Source organism: Bombyx mandarina, chromosome 01 (assembly GCF_030267445.1).
Source record: "Bombyx mandarina strain Sakado chromosome 01, ASM3026744v2".
Classification (NCBI taxonomy): Eukaryota; Metazoa; Arthropoda; class Insecta; order Lepidoptera; family Bombycidae; genus Bombyx; species Bombyx mandarina.
Window position 1 is genome coordinate 1,792,081 of NC_143208.1, and position 18,364 is coordinate 1,810,444.

Consider the following 18,364-nt stretch of genomic DNA (forward strand, 5'->3'; position numbering starts at 1 on the left):
ATGTTAATATCTAGTGTTTAAACTACTTATATGTAATATCGATATTAAAATTTTTTTTAGTATCTCTTGATGCTCGTCGCCAACTGAGCGTCTTCTATTTACCAAGCGAAGGTATAAGTGTCAAAACTGTAATTTTAAAATTAAAATATCACTAAAAAATACATTGGTCTTAATTTTTTTCCCTTTTTTATTATTCGAAGGCAGATAAGTTAACCGTGAGATCTCTGCATTATAAAGTTCTTCGAATTATTATATGAATATAAAAGAGGCATATTATGCGTTCATTCTATGTCGTAGTAATGAAAAGTATTCCTGACCAACTTACGAACTTACGAAAATTAATTACTGGAACTTGGAAGTACAGAGCGTACTGTAAGCCTGCCCTGGTAGATACCATAGTCCCGCCTAATTCTAACCGCTAAGCAATCTTGTTGCGGTTTGAACTATAGGACAACCACAGTTACTGGTGGTAGAACCTTTTGTCAGTCCGAGCGGGTAGGCACCACCCCGCCTGTTTCTGCCGTGAAACAGTAATGCGTTTCGGTTTGAAGGGTGGGGCAGCCGTTGTAACTATACTTGAGACCTTAGAACTTATACCTCAAGGTGGGTGGCGCATTACGTCGTAGATGTCTATGGGCTCCAATAACCACTTCACACCAGGTGGGCTGTGAGCTCGTCCTATCTAAGCAATAAAAAAAAAGACAGATTTCGAAGGCAGCGTGCGTGACGGCATTTAGCAACGGGCCGCGAGCTCGTTTAGTTTTTAATGTCATCGTGACCTATAAGATAAGACGCTCGGTACATTCGTATCGAGCCATGCGACTATGTCGGTGTTCGAATCCCGCAGACAGTTCGTAATTTTTCTAAAGAAATATAATACGTACGTAACAAATTTTTACGAATGACTTAAATACACGGTGAAGGAATAAAAAATATTAAAATTAAACACGCGAACATTTTAATTGCGTAATTACTGGTGATAGGACGTCTAGTGAGCCTGCACGCGTATATAGGAGACATAGAAATTAATAAAGACCACTTTATATTACACATAATTCCATTTATTGAGTCATTGTTTTGCAATACAGTAAAAAATATATAAGATTCATGGAAATAAATGTACAATGGTGGCACTTCACTTGGCGTAGCATCTGCCAGTAGGTACAAGGTCAGATATTTGTTGTATTCACAAATGCTTCGTCCACACAAATTTAAACGGCAAAAGGCCTTCCAAAGCTCTTGCAGTTGCAATTATTATCTACAGTTAACCAAAAAGGACTGTTATTTGCATTATTTACCCTACCTGTGCAAATAATGCAAACATTAGCTACTGCTTCTCAGCTCATCTCTGTTTTAGGCATCAAAGCAAATATACAAATACGCAAACCCAAGTACCAGCATACGCAACAAATAAGTTATTCAACAAGACCACCTATATGTATACCATGAGGGTCATTAATAGCAACACATCTTTAGTCTACGATAGTAGGTATGATCAAATTGTTCCTTATTACGAATACACACATTGTAATATGCGATATAGTTTAGTTTTACTATGTGCTTAGTGCGTTTTTTTTAACGTTCACGATAACGTAAAAGTCAAATTTGTAGGGAGTTGAAACGTTGGAACATAGGCAATGTTTGCCGCTAGGAGCACTGTTCCGGCTGCATACAAATTTCAGGTAACTTTTACGCCATCGAGAACGTTAAAAAACTCACCCTAAGCACACCGATGGTAAGGAGTCTTGCGAGCTCGCCCGGGCTGATTTCGCCGTTCTACTTATTTTTGCGCCTGCGCATCCAAATGTCTCGAAGGGAGTAGCGGTATACACATTTCCCGGTCTACGGACTACAGTAACCAGACTAGTGTGTGGGCCACTTATCAGACGTTTCCAGAGGTATGTAGTGCGAGAGGTGACAACGTGTCTTGACAAAAAGTAAATCAATAAACGAACTGTACAACTGAAATCTACTTTGTTTATGGTTGACACTCTGCCTCGATCATTCCTTCATAGCTTCATAAGTACCTAAGAATCACGATTCTTTAGATGCAGCTCGTTGACTGTCTTTGTCCTGCAATGTCATCTATTAGACAGAGATCTGCTGCGATATTTTAGTTCATATCTCAATTCATTGCTTGGGACATGATAGCCTTGTTCTCTTACTCGATTATTGACATATCAATTCATAATGCAAAATGTTTCATTAATAGACACAGATTTTACAAACAGATTAAGTTTCTTATTACCCACATATTTAGATTAAAATCTGAATCATTTTTATGTCTCGACATATTACAATGTGCTTGTATTCTCTTCGTATCTCTTTAATTAAATTTACTACTACTACAAGATTGTTTTATTATTTCAGTTTCTGTAAAGAATTCGACATTATGGATTTACTTTTATTGAAAAATATTATTGTTTTTTTCTTTCTGGACCACATCAGTTAGATTGGTTTTTGCCATCATTATATTTATCCATTCACAAACTCAAATGTTCCGGTCAATGAAGAATTAAATCTATTCATAGATATAAAAAGTAGATAAAAATAATACAGTAACCAACACCTATATGAAACACACTACCATTGTCTCAAATATTGAAATCATTTTGAAGGTAATATTAATAGTTAATGTCAGTTACACATACAGTCTACAAAATACTAAGGAATGATTTTAATCTTCCACCTTGATATCTCTTATACAATAAAAAACAAAACTGTTCTAGAGATGCTCGTTTGACAATAAAGATATTTGCAAAATATCACATTTAAGTTTTCTGATAATGTATTACCAATTTTTTTTTTGTCATTTTTTGGATCAGATTGCCAGCAAAATTACAAGAACCACTATTGATCATAAATACTTTCTGTCCAAATTCTTTTTTAAAGAACAATAAGAAAAATGTACATAAGCTGTATTATTTACAGTTTATGAAGCATATATGTATATATAACACAAAATTGTCCCAGCGAAGAGCAAACATTTGAATATTTACTCCCATTTGCATGTGAAATTAAACATTAGGTAGTATATAATTTTTACAAACTGTTGTGTTTGAGTTTTACAGACCATTTGGATTAGATTTATACCTCAAAGATAACAGTAACATTCTGTAATGATTTAATATTAATCATAATTTTTCCATTAAATTATTATTTACAAATCTATAGTAGACTTTTAGTTTGAAATCTTATTGATGAAACATACTGATTTGTATTAATTAATTAATTATTTACTTATGATGCCCACATATAGAAGTAAATGTCTTGCCAGTGATTTAAGTATTGGATTATTGGGCCACAGATCAATGACATCATAGGTATTTTCTTTGAAGCAGAATTAAGAACATTTTCTATTACAGTGTTAGAATATTTATTGTACATAGGACTGCGTAATAAATATAGGACTAAGCCTAATTTTCTTCGACTTATTTCCAGCCTTTGTTCATATGATAACTCTTTCATATACCTATTGTATACTTTGAGACTGGCAATATCAATACTGAGAGCCACAAACCACTGCTTCCAGGCTTTATTTCCAAAGAACCTCATTGCCACAAGATGAAGTAATGGCTTCAAAACATGTAATGACTCAGCATACAATAAGTCCTTAACCTCAATGCCAGGCACAGGTCTATCATCTTTTATTTTCACTGGCGTCCAATCTCGAAAAGCAATTGGAGGTGCTCCATCAACACGTCTCATAACACGGCCAGACCTGCGAAGCTTAAAAAATGAATTCTCATGCTCTTCAACATCTCGGCCTTCAGTATACTTCTTTCTTTGTAAGAAAGCAACAGGGGGGTGTGATATGGGAAGTTCTTTGAATCGATACAGAAGAATTAATCCGGACGATGCTTTGAAGAGCTGCAACAAAGCTGCAACGGTCCACTTGCCTCGTTGTCCCCATCTGTCTTTGGCAATGAGTTCTACAAACACTTCACTATAGTGAATGATAGTGAGCCATATTTTAATCTGTTCACGAAGTCCATAAGATGAAGTTTCGGCACCGTAAGCGTCTCGAATAAGCCTATCATTATACAATGATAACAGCTTTGACATGCAGTATATCATTTCAGATATAATTGGGGATTTGTTTATTTTACCGGCCACGAAATACGACGTCCATGTAGCAACGGTCTCGACATCTGTCACCACGCTCGGATTGCTGATCACCCATCGCTTGTACGCAGTGTATACTTCTTGCAACGACAATTTGCTACTCATTTTTTAACAAAAATTATTTATGAATTGGTCAGAATACTTTAGCTGTTAAATTGATTTACCACTAAAGTTTAGTAATTATAACAAGTCATCTGTGTAAATTGACCATAAATATAAAACACTGAACTTTAGAACCAGTCTCCTATCAGTTTACTTTGTTGACAAAAATGACACATTTGATTTTAATGGTTTTCTTTAATAAACAGGCAAAAGAAATCAAACCTATAATACTTTTTGGTACTTGCAATACCAAACGGAATTTACTTACTGTTTTGTTCAAATGGATAAGTTAAGCTGAAGATAATTCGTACGACCAAATCGTAATGAAATAATCTTAAATCATAATTTAGAAAATAATTAAATACATTTATTTAGGCTGTGTGAATGTTTACGATATTGGCAAACGTACAATGCAATACCTTTGATTCTCAAATGTTGAATACTATCTATCAGAATTTCTTGTACATTTACATGGTATATTTACCTAATGAAACGATACATCTCGTGCATCTTGCGTCTTGAAGTTAATTTTCATCAATAAACGGTAAATTTATAAACTAATATAAAATAATAATAATAATATAAAATAAGTCCTAAATTAATTTTTCGAACCTACAGACATAAGTTATAGGTTTTTGATATTTCAAAGAACACGAAAAATCTAGAAAGTCTGACTGAAAAGAAAAATAAGAAATTTGTAGATAAAGTACATTTTTTTTTGCTAGAACCAAGATTGTTTGTTGGATTATGGCGAATTTATCATAGTTTTGTAGAAGTCTACTATATCAAAGAAACGTTGAAAGTATAATTAGGAGATATTTGGACAAAAGTAAAAGTATGCAAATGATGCAATAATTTACAGTATATTTTTACCAAATTTTGCTCAACTGTTATCAGAGATGGAAATGTATTGGTAATAAAATTCATGACAATGTGGATGATATAAGCTATGACGATTATGTATTTACAAAAATGGAACAACTAATAGCACCATTAGAAACAAGAAATAAAAGTAAGAAAAACAAATTTCCTTAAATTCGAATAACGAGTTATTCTTCGAATTGAGGAATTGGCTTTAAAATCTTATTTATCTCTTCTTCTTATTTATCTCTCTCTTTAATTAATCTCTTACTGGTGGTAGGACCTCTTGTGAGTCCGCACGAGTAGATACCACCACCCTACCTACTTCTACCGTGGAGCAGTAATACGTTTCGATTTGAAGGGTGGGACAGCCGTTGCAACTATACTGAGACTTTAGAACTTATATTTCAAGGTGCGTGGCGCATTTACGTTGTAGATGTCTATGGGCTTCAGTTACCACTTAACGCCAGATGGGCTGTGAGCTCGTCTACCCATCTAAGCAATAAATAAAAATCTTCTTATGCGGGAATGATGCTCCACCTCTCAAACACCTCGTTTTTTGCTTTCTCTCTTAATTTATTCATGCATAATCTGCCCAAACAAGAGTGAAGGAAAATTCAACTCGAGCAAAACCCATCTTGAGATAAGGCGATTGAATCTACCGAAGTTGTCCATATGGACATTTTAGGGTTTTTATAAAATACATTTAATATTCAGTAAACCCTGACTATTTACCGACAGGTTTTTAAATTCATTTCGATGCTACCTACACTAGCCTTTGCCGTTTAAAGTAGTTAGCTGTATGAGCTATTTTATATATGAGCTGTATGAGCTATCTATTCTTTTGCTTATAAGAAAGGATGAAACAAACATCAAATCTATGATTTATCTGTCAGTATTAGTGCTGCCAACTCAGTGGAATTTCCACTAGATCTGGTGGCTTAGACTTACTTTTTAGCGGACAATTTTCAGATTAACATATTAATTTAGAAATCTCGAATTCATTGTTAAATAAACATGACTGGTTCAGCCGTTCTTCGTCGAAGCAAGCTTCTACATAGAACTATACAAACTTATCAAAGACAAGAAAAACCAGGAAGATGTTGCGAAAGTTGACGAGCAGTGGCGTCAAATTCATTTACTGAGTTGGAAAATGCACAAAATACAATAAATTGTTTGAGCATAAATAGCATACCGACTTGTAGATTTAACCACATTTGCTATAACTTTATTAGATTTACCGCATTCTAACGCTGACGTAGAGCGATTATTTAGCATGATGAACGTTGTCAAGACAAAACACAGAAACTTAATTAAGTTAGATTTGCTATCTTCAATTCTCACGGTGCGTGCTGGCTTAAAACGCGAAGGAAAATGCTGTAATATCTGCATACTACCAAATAGGTTAGTACAAAAATTTGGAATTACAATTGTAAGTACAAATTATCCTACAAAAACAGATATCGCAGATGAATCCGATTTTTCGGAAGATAGATTTTATTATTTTAGTACTTCACGTATTTGTCGCAAAAATATAGTTTTTCTGGTGGTTTGAGGGTTCGCCAAATTTAGTACAATATGTGGATTCGTTAAAATTAAGTTGGCAGCACTGGTCAGTACTTCAGTAGAGCATTTGGCCTAAAGGTATAGATACCAGGCCATAAACTCCACAAAAAAAAAAAAACAATAGAGCATTACCAAACTCAATAAATCACTGATCAATAACTGCATTGTCGAAATGCGACTAGCTTCCAAATTTACGGAGTATTATTCAACGTATGTAAGAATATAATAACAGAATCAGTTCGCCACAATAGAAACATGAAGCAACTACAACATCTGCGTTCTTCTTGTCCAAAGAAACAAGCATATTAAATCCGCATTGATCCATCAAAATGAAGCCGAAAAAGTGAGTGAAGAATATTTTTGTTTATCATTCTTATTTTGTTGTATCTATTACAATGCCAATATATTTTAAGCATATAAAAAAAGAGTTAAATAAAGGAATTAAGTATGTACCATTACGCTAAATACACGCGGTTTTGTGTTTATTAAATTTTAACTACCCACCTTCCAGAAACGAAATGGCTTTGTTAGCTGATCAATTAAAATACATATACCTTCAATAAAACTTAAAAAAATATGTTAATTAAGTTAATCTTGCGTTTTTTGGAATTAAACGGATTAAAAAAAAACGTAAGTGCATTATTTTTCCACTTTTAATAAAATTTGTTAAAATATTTCGCCTGCAAGTCATGCTACTCTATAATTGATGTAATTATTTTTTTTAGTAACATAACTACATTCATTCTTGAAATACATATAATTTTTAAAATTTTTGTTATTTTAAATTTTTTTTATTGCTCAAGTGAGTGGACGAGCTCATGGCCCACCTGGTGTTGAGTGGTTACCGGAGCCTGTAGACATCTACAACGTAAACGCCACCACACACCTTGAGACAGAGTTGTAAGGGTCTCATTTGTAACAGTACAACGGCTGCGCCCCCTTCCAACCGAAACTCATTTCCGCTTCACGGCAGAAATAGGCAGGGTGGTGGTATTCACCCATGCGGACTCACAAGACGTTCTTCCACCAGCAATTATGCAAATTATAATTTCGTGGGTTTGATTTTTATTACACGATGTTGTCTCTTCACTGTGGGAGTCAATTGTGAAGATTTGTTAAGTACGTATTTCATGGGAAAAATTTGTACCTGCCAGCGGGATTCCAACACTGATGTATCGCTACTGTACTGTAAAGCACTGGATGTCATATCCTATAGGCCACAGTGACTCCTGAATAAATCATTTATAGTTATAGTTTTAACGTTTGTCTGATTTTTATGAGTAAAATATATGTAGCCTTTTGTCCAGGATACTCTAAGCGAAACCATTGTTCTGCATGTGGCTTCTTTTGTTTAGGCAACCTGCAGAAAATAATTCAAATTGGGATGTATTGACAAAAAATATGTAATTAAGATAATATCTATTGATTTTCTTCCTTGAATACTGATTGTATTACATTTCCGCATTTATTCATCTTAATTTTTACACGCTGTATATTAGCTTCACTTGTATGTATGTTTGTAACTGACTCCTTTAGATGCGATTTTGACCCACTTTAAACAGCAGATTTCATTCAAACTTTGTAGATTTATCGAGGACCGATGACAATACACTAATTTGATAAGATTATTCCATTATTCAATTTGCAAAAAAAATTCACTAAAAAATGAAAAATAAATAATAGTTTAAAAAAACTAAAAAAACACGCTTCATATAAAATTCAACTAAAATATAGGAAATAAATTTTAATAAATTTAAATTGAAAATAGAGTAAAAAAAAAAATTGTAAAAAAAGCGTGGGGTGCATTGGTGTTATTAGTTATAAATATTTTTCTGACAGATATGAGTAGAAAAATTATTATTTCAATAATATCTTAAAAAGCACATGCTTTTTTACAATAAAAAATATTTTTTCACACAATTTTTAATTTAAATTTATTAAAATTTATTTTCTATTTTTTAGTGAATTTTATATAAAGCGTGTTTTTTAGTTTTTTTAAACTATTATTTATTAATAGATTCTTTTTATTTATGTTACTTCCTTAAAGGTCAGCTAATATTTTAGGAAAACAGAATTCAACGATTTACATACATTTCCAGACATATCAAGGTTGGTACTTAACAAAAATGACATGTAATATTCTGTATTGTACAGTGCATGTGCACATATTTGCGGGCAGGTTTCTGATACAACAAATTGCAAGGATGGTGTTTGGGTAACTGTATGACCAGAGCCTAAAAGAGTTAAATCACTAAGCTATGTCAATCTGCAGATAATTACAAGAAATTCTTGCAAGTGTTATGTGATATTCAAGTGAAAAATACCCATTATGTAAAATTATGAACGGGATTATGCAGGTTATATGTAGTATGTGTACATATATATGTATATGATAGATACATTAATTTACACTCACACACACGCAAACTCACTCACACACTTATATACGAGGGTGGGATGATAAGTAACTAGCCTCTACTATTTAAAAAGTTAAAATTTAAAAAAATATATACGCCATTTTTAAATTCGTATCTCTGGCTACCTGTGTTCTAAATTTGAATTTGGTGGCATGAAAATTTTATTGATTTTTTGTCATTTGAAAATATATTTCGTCAAGTGTTTTCAAAATGGATAAAGCTGGATAGAGCGGTGATAAACTTTCTTCATATGAAGGGCATGAAAGGGAAAGATATCTATGACGAGTTAAATAATGCTTAGGGTGAATGTGCTCCTTCTTATGCCACAGTAAAAAAGTGGGTGGCTGAGTTTAAACGCGGTCGTACATGTGTCCAAGATGAAGCCCGCTCCGGACGTCCAAAAAGCGTCACGACTCCGGAAATGGTCGTGAAAGTACATGATATGGTTTTAATAGATCGACGATTTTAGTTATCTGAAACAGCTGATACTACAGGTATCTCAAAAGACCGGGTACATCATATACTAAGTGAGGAATTAAATATGAAAAAGTCATCGGCCCGTTGGGTGCCGCGATTGCTTACGCACGATCAAAAGAGGATTCGGGTGCAAAAGTCAAAAGAATATCTGGACCGTTTCAGAGTAATAATGCCGATTTTTACGTCGATTTGTAACAACAGATGAAACATGGGTTCGTTATTACACGCCAGAATCAAAAATTCAATCAAAACAGTGGATGCAATCACGATGCCCGGCTCCAAAAAAGCCATGGCTGTAAAGTCGGCTGGAAAAGTGATGGCTTCCGTCTTTTGGGATACAGATGGGATCTTCATGATAGATTACCTTCCTAAAGGTCAAACGATTAATGGAGAATATTACGCTAATCTTCTAGATAATTTTCATCAGTGTATTCAGCAAAAACGACCAGATTTGGCGAAAAAAAATCATCTTCCGCCAAGACCACGCTAGGGTTCACACATGTGTTAAAGCTATGGCAAAAATTAACGAATTGAAGTATGATTTGCTGTCCCACCCACTTTATTCGCCTGATATAGCGCCATCAGACTTCCACTTATTCCCTAAGCTCAAAAATTTTTTGGGCGGACAGGAATTTGCTACAAATAATGAAGTCATAGCCGCTGTAGAGGAGTATTTTGCAGGCCTCGAAAGAAATCATTTTATGGAAAGCATTATTGCTTTAGAACGAAGATGGAATAAGTGCGTAGAGAGAGGTTCACGGAGACTACGTCGAAAAATAAAATTGATTTTATCACGGAAAGTTAAGTGTTTTATTGTTAGGCTAGTTACTTATCATCCCGCCCTTATATATATATATATATAAACTGAGTGTATGCACTCACAGCATTATTTGGTGCTGACACGTACGATAAGTTGGATATTATTTCTCTGTCTCTGCTTTGCTCTATCTAAAATTGTAATAATGCAAAGTTGATTTGTATCCTTTTACTATGTTTTATTATATAATAATGAACTTAAGCACATGTTTTGGGTAACAAATCAGTTCATTGTGTGTGTCTTTATGCAACCCACACTAAGCAATCCATTTATTAAAAGGAGAACAAGTACCCTCACTACTAATACACTACAATTTTCTTACGATCAAATAAATTGCCACGATAACAATGCTACAAACATTATTTTGACTGTTACTACGTACAGTAGGGAAACTGAAAATTTGCGATTTTTTTTTTATTGCACTAAGATATTCCTTTTTATGTATATTTTCACACAAAAAAGAGAATTTATAGCTATAAAATATATATCAAACCGCGTTTTCAATGAGTATAATAACGATACTTATTCAACGTAAAAAATCGAATGTTTAATTTCGGTACAATACGCGGATACAAGAAGCGTGCGAGCAGTGTGCTTAGTGCGAGTTTTTTAATGTTCTTGTTGGAGAATTGTAAACATAATTTATATTATCTGTAATGTCAAAAATGGTTCACATTTTTGCTCACGAGTGACGCCACCGTCTTTGCTTTTATAGTGTGTTTCTTCTTTTTATTATTTGCATTAAAACCGTTACATATTTTATTCCGGAGTATTATTTTAACAGGTTATGGGCCGCCCCATTAACTCAAAATAGAACTGAAATTAATTTTAGTGCAAATAAATAGAAAATTAAACCAATTAGTTGTATATAATTGCGACGATAAAACTCATCCGATCCAGACATAATGGCTACGTCTAACCTTCAAATTGAAAAATTAGCCGGCCGGGAAAACTATTCGACAGGGTGATTTGCTATCAAATCATATTTAGAACACGAAGAATTGTGGCAATGTGTTGATCCAGGCACTGATGTCGATGTCAAGAAAGATATTAAAGCTAAGTCAAAGATAATTTTGTTGGTGGAACCGATTAATTACATCCATATCGAAAACGCAAAAACATCAAAAGAAGTGTGGATAAATTCATTCAAAATGCTTTCGAGGACTCCGGGCTGTCAACAAAAGTTGGTCTATTAAAAGATTTAATAAATACTTCACTAGACAATTGCTCCAGTATCGAAGATTACGCGTGAATAAAATTATGAGTACCGCACATGAATTAAGAAATATTGGTTTCGACGTTGGTGACGAATGGCTTGGAACACTCATGCTGGCGGGTTTACCGGATAATTACAAACCTATGATCATGGGTCTGGAAAGTTCCAGCATTATCATTTCATCAGATTTTATAAAAACAAAACTTTTGCAGGAAGTGAAAGTTTCTGAGTTTACTGCATTCTTTACGAAGCACAGAAATACCTCTAACAATAATTCAAAGCCAAAAGGAAAAGGCCTCTGATGTTATAACTGTAACAAATATGGACATTTTAAAAATCAGTGTACAGTGAAGAAATCTAATAATCATAACGGTTTTTCAGCAGTTTTTTCAGCGTACACCACCCTATATCAGGACGAGTGGTTTATAGATTCAGGCTCTACCATGCACATGACAAGATATCCTGAATGGATGTATGATTTACGACCACCTGCGATTAAAAAAATAATAGTGGCAAACAGTGACTCTGTCTCCGTGCAAAGTATGGGTAATATAAACATTCAAACCAATCTATGCAAGGAAAACTGTCCTATCCAGATTATAAATGTTTTATTTATTCCTGAGCTGAGTACAAACCTGTTATCGATCAGTCAGTTGACAAAAAATGGCTGTAAAGTAGAATTCACTGATATGGGGTCTAACATATACAATACCAACAAGGTCCTCATAGCAACTGCCCGACTACCAATAACATGTACAAACTCAATACTGTTAAAGGCAGTGCTTATGCTGTTTCATGTGAAAGTAGGACAGATATTGTTACATGGCACAAGAGAATGGCACACTTGAATATAGCTGATGTGAAGAGGTTGGAGGTATGTGCAGATGGTATTACTATAACAAATAAAGAAATTGATGCAGTTTGTAAATCATGTTGTGAAGGAAAACAAACACGACTACCGTTTCCCCAATCTGGTTCAAGAGCAAGCACTTTACTAGAAATAATACATACTGATCTATGTGGTCCGATGGAGACACCATCAGTTGGTGATGCAAGGTACTTTGTAACCTTTATAGATGATTATTCTCGCAAAGTATATGTGTATTTTCTAAAGAACAAAATGGATATTAAATCTGTGTTTGCACGATTTAAAAGTGAAGTGGAAAAGAAATAATACATACTGATCTATGTGGTCCGATGGAGACACCATCAGTTGGTGATGCAAGGTACTTTGTAACCTTTATAGATGATTATTCTCGCAAAGTATATGTGTATTTTCTAAAGAACAAAATGGATATTAAATCTGTGTTTGCATGATTTAAAAGTGAAGTGGAAAATGAGTTGGAAATGAAAATTAAAATGTTAAGAAGTGACAATAGAAAAGAATATTGTAATAAAGATTTCTCTGACTTTCTAGCAGCTTCCGACATCAAGCACCAGACCAGCGCTCCCTGCACGCCTGAACAAAATGGACTTTCTGAAAAAATGAACCGTAGACTGGTGGAGTGAGCAAAATGCATGCTATTTGAGGCAAAACTGCAGAAAATATATTGGGCCGAAGCAGTAGCTACTGCTGCTTATATCATCAATAGATCTCCATCACGAGTTCTGGCTGAGTTAACACCTTATGAAAAATGGATTAGTAAGAAACCAAACATTTCACACTTAAGGATTTTTGGCTGTAAGGCCAACATGGCCACATGGTACATGTTCTGTGGCCACATGGTTCATGTTCCGAAGCAAAATCGTTTGAAATGGGATCGTAAATCACAAGAATTGATTTTCGTAGGTTACTGTGAGAACACAAAGGGGTACAGATTAATTGATCCTAATAGTAAGAAGGCAGTGATTAGCAGGGGTGTGATATTTATCGAAAATTCCATCGATAATGTTACTCAGAAACCTAACCTAAAGCCTCAGCTTATTACTTTACCTCTCAGTTCAGGCTTAAGTCGCGTACAAAAAGGCAATGAAATATCTTTGATACCGGTTGATTCTAGCTCTCAAACAGACACTGAAAATGTCACATCAACACCTTCAAGTACTGATACTTCTTTTGACAGCTGTGTACTGAACAGAAATGATGATGAAACTTATTATCCCAGCTCAAGTAACAGTGATAACAGTTTCGGGAGGAATAACACTCTGAGATCACATAAAAAATGTAAGGAGCAAAATAATAATTTCATGTGTTCAGATTATAAATCCACTGACTGTCAAGGAAGCCTTGTTGGGCCCTGATGCCCAACATTGGAAACAAGCAATGGACGAGGAGTATCAGTCCTTATTGGAAAATAATACGTGGGAAATGACTTCTCTACCAGCTAACAAGCACCCTATACCATGTAAGTGGGTGTTCAAGGGAAAGACCAATGAAAATAGAGAAATAATAAAATACAAGGCACGTCTTGTAATTAAAGGGTGTTCACAAAAACCTGGAATAGAGTACACTGAAGTATTTTCACTGGTCGTAAGACATGCTTAGTTGAGGTATTTGTTTGCCCTGGCAGTGAAATATGATTTAAATATATATGAAATGGATGCTGTGTCAGCATTTCATCAAGGTGGCATTGAAGAGAAAATTTACATGATGCAGCCACCTATGTATGAAAACGATGATAAAGTATGTCGACTGAGAAAATCACCGTATGGATTAAAGCAAGCCAGCAGGCAATGGAACAAGAAACTAGATTTAACATTGAAGTAAATGGGTTTGTTACAGTCTAGATTGGATTCTTGTATTTATTACAAAATTGTCAACAATGAAAATATGGTTTTCCTAGCGGTCTATGTCGATGACCTGATCTTGTTTTTAAATAATCAAGACTCAAAGCAAGAAATCCAAGAATAATTAGATAAAAAGTTTAAAATAAAGGATTTGGGTGATATAGATTATTGTATTGGAATACATGTAGAGAGAGACAGGCCAAGAGGCATTATTTATTTGGATCAAAGAAAGTACATTGAAGAAGTGTTAAATAAATATGGAATGTCAGATTGTAAAACTGTTAATACTCCTATAGATATGAACACAAAGGTACAAAGTAAATCTGAGGAGAATAAAATCTTAAATGTTATACCTTATCAGGAGATTATTGGTTGCTTATTATATGTTTCACATATTACCAGACCAGACATATGCTATGTTATAAATATGTTGAGTAAATATAACAACAACCCTGACATGCGACATTGGACTGCCCTCAAGCGCGTCATGCGCTACTTAAAAGGTACTCTAGATTATAAATTGAGCTATAAGAAAAATCTAGAGGAGACAATGACTCATGGTTACTGTGATGCAGACTGGGCAAGCGCTGAAGATGACCGGCACTCCTGCACAGGTTACACATTCTTGTTCCAGGGAGGAACAATTACCTGGAACTCCAGGCGACAACCTACCGTAGCACTCTCCATGACTGAGGCCGAGTACATGTCATTGTCGGCATGTGTACAAGAAGCTATGTGGCTGAAGCAGTTTCAAGAAAGTTTTTGGCCTCAGTTGAAGAATGAGGCCTTGGTGATCTATAGCGATAATCAAAGCTCTATAAACCTCTCAGGTTCTGATGAATACCATCCTAGGACCAAACATATTGATGTGAGGCATCACTATGTCCGCAAAAAGGTTCTGGAGGGGGCCATTGAGGTACGTTACGTGCAGACCGACAAGATAATTGCAGATGCTCTTACTAAACCAACATCCCAGACGAAACTGGCTTTCTGCTCATTTAGGATGGGATTATGTTTAAGGGGGGATGTTGGAGAATTGTAAACATAATTTATATTATCTGTAATGTCAAAAATGCTTCACATTTTTGCTCACGTGTGACGCCGCCGTCTTTAACTCTGCTTTTATAGTGTGTTTCTTCTTTTTACTATTTGCATTTGCATTAAAACCATTACATATTTTATTCCGGAGTATTATTTCAACAGTTCTCGATAGCGTTAAAGTTAGCTCGTATTTGTATGGAATTGGGGGCGCTGTTCCAACTGCATACAAAATTGGGCTAACTTTTACGCTATCGAGAACGTTAAAAAACTCGCACTAAGCATACAGGACGAAACTACCGCTTTCGTTGCTATACGCAGAGCGCCCCACGCGCCCTCGTGTTCCGACGCAATTTTGAAGTAATGTTGCTCTAACGAAAACTGATAAGTATATTAATAGATTTGTTAATTCGGAGTGCATGATGTTTATTTTTTGCTTGTTTTTTAATCTGATTTCCTTAACAATATTCTGTGATTAAGTAATTCACCCGAAGTATACTATCGAAAGTCCCAAATTCGATTTTGTACGTCGATTAACATTTTTTTTGGAGTATCGAAATTGACAGTTTCGATATTATTCGCCGATGTTTAATTTCCTTGTGTAATCGAATCTGGTACATTCATTATTATACGCGGGTACATTAGTCAATGAGCCTATCGAAAATACCACTTTCGATGATTTCATTCGGAATTTAAAAAAAATATTATTTTTTATTCGATATATCTACTATAGAACATTTCATTTCTTAAAATAAATTTCTATGTTTTATTAATTTATGTTATAACATATCAACAGAACTATATTTTTTACAAATCAATTTCTATTTTGTTAACTTATTTGATACATGGACACTATTAGTTTCTACTAGTTTCTCCTAATGTGGCCATATCTAGTGTCGCGTCACTTATAACTGAATCGAACTGAACTGAAAAAATAGGGGTTGATCGTATAAGAGTGAAAATTGAGAGTAATATATTTTTTATTTTATTTTAAGTCATGACAAAATAAAATAAAAAATTATTGCCAAAAAAATTAAAGCTTATAATTAACAAAAAAAATAATAGGGGTTGATCATAGAGGGATGAATAATTGAGAGTAACATCAGATTTTTTATTTTAATTCATGAAAAAATAAAAATAAAAATGAAAATCTTGCCATAAAAATTGAAGTTTATAATTAACAAATAAAAAATACGGGTTGATCGTAGAGGGGTGATAATTTAGGGTTGTATGTATTTTTGTATGCTGTATTATAAAAAAAAATGTCTAAAAAATAAAATAATAAATTTTGGGGTGGACCACCCCAAAATTTATTATTTTATTTTTTACCACATTTAGGGGGGTGAAAAATAGATGTTGTCCGATTCTCCACCCTGGCCGATATGCACGCTAAGATTCACGAAAATCGGTCGAGCCGCTTCGGAGGAGTTCAATCATGCACACCGTGACACGAGAATTTTATATATTAGATAATGGGTGGGACAATCTTCATCTTTATAATAACAAAGCGCAAACTTTACGACCGTATACAGACATCATTAATGAAAACATAAATAGGGTATAGGTGACAAATGCCACAGTTTTTCTAATTTTTTTTTTTTTTTTATTGCTTAGATGGGTGGACGAGCTCACAGCCCACCTGATGTTAAGTGGTTACTGGAGCCCATAGACATCTACAACGTAAATGCGCCAACCACCTTGAGGTATAAGGTCTAAGGTTTCAGTATAGTTACAACGGCTGCCCCACCCTTTAACCGAGTTTAACCGAAACGCATTACTGCTTCACGGCAGAAATAGGCGGGGTGGTGGTACCTACCCGTGCGGACTCACAAGAGGTCCTACCACCAGTAACGAAAACTCCTAACAAAAACTCTCCAACTGAAGAGCAAATTATCGCTTATAACAAACATAATTATTGAGAGTAAAACTGATGCTAGAGAATTTAAAAATAATCATAAAATTATTGCTCAAAACTTTTCTTAAACAGTTGTGCCACATTTGATTTCCAGAAAGTTTTGAATTGTCCTCATGGTGACGTGGGATTATTTTATTATAAACGGAAGCTCTGTGTGTATAATTTTACTTTATTTGATATTGAGAAAAAGGAACGTGCTTGCTATATCTAGACAGAGTGCACAGGCAAAAGGGGAGCAAATTATTTTGGTAAAAGAAAAGTAGAATAAGGTGCCAAGGAATTTCTCTTTTGGTCCGATAATTGCGCAGGCCAAAACCGTAACCGGATAGTATACTCTTTATGTATGGACCGTTTATTTTGAAAGTGGTGTTAATCCATTTTTGAGAAAAATGAGCTATCACGTAATTCACGCTTAATTTAATGTAAATTTTTTATATATAACTAGTCCGTGTTTAATTTCTCAAAAAAATCTCATGTTTTGTACAACTTAAAATCGGTCGGTAAATGAAATTGCATAATCATCGATTATGAAAGTGGTGTAAGTCCAATTGACAGAGGTAGGTGGCATAGCTAGACCTCATATGATTTGCCTGTATTTTTAAATCAACAAATATAGTATAACCTTTAATTTTCTCGAAACAAAAGAAAACGGACTTACACCACTTTCAAAATAAACGGTCCATATGTATCTGGCAAAAGAATATAAAATCGATATTAGTCATCGCTTTTTAGAGTAGGGGCACACGCAGAACGAAGGAGATAGCGTACATTTGCGGTAGGCAGCGGCTTGGCTCTGCCCCTGGCATTGCTGAAGTCCATGGGCGACGGTAACCACTCACCATCAGGTGGGCCGTATGCTCGTCTGCATACAAAGGCAATAAAAAAAAACACTCATAAAGAGTGAGAGTCTAATTATTTATGGAAGAAATTATAAGAAATGTTTATTTTTATAAGAATACTAAATCATTATTAGTATTGCTCTAATAAATGAGAATGTTATTTGATTTTATGTTAATTTAAAGGTTTTATTTTGTTTAGTGTTTACCTTGTAGAATTAAAAATGTTCATATTTTATTCAAAGAAGTTTGTTATTTTTATATTTT

The 18,364-nt window shown here is 34.3% G+C and overlaps 2 protein-coding genes across 4 annotated transcripts in view; one reads left to right on the plus strand and one right to left on the minus strand.

Annotated features, from left to right (window-relative positions):
- Window positions 1-1,039: 1,039 nt before the first annotated feature.
- Pex16 (peroxisomal biogenesis factor 16) lies at window positions 1,040-4,662 on the minus strand. Its single transcript, XM_028178758.2, has one exon. The coding sequence runs from the start codon at window positions 4,228-4,230 to the stop codon at window positions 3,241-3,243; it is 990 nt and encodes a 329-aa protein (XP_028034559.2). The 5' UTR covers window positions 4,231-4,662; the 3' UTR covers window positions 1,040-3,240.
- A 2,094-nt stretch (window positions 4,663-6,756) lies between these two features.
- Jarid2 (Jumonji, AT rich interactive domain 2) overlaps window positions 6,757-18,364 on the plus strand; it is a 38,130-nt gene continuing 26,522 nt past the window's right edge. For 2 of the 3 annotated variants that reach the window (XR_016325802.1, XM_028180104.2), the window contains exon 1: window positions 6,757-6,997. Coding sequence is in view for 1 of the 3 variants with exons in the window: in XM_028180104.2 (XP_028035905.2) it covers window positions 6,984-6,997 (14 nt within the window). In the remaining 2 variants the exon portion in view is untranslated. Of the gene's footprint in view, window positions 6,998-7,165; window positions 7,285-18,364 lie in introns of all 3 variants that reach the window. The other variant, XM_089740360.1, reaches the window with a different exon arrangement.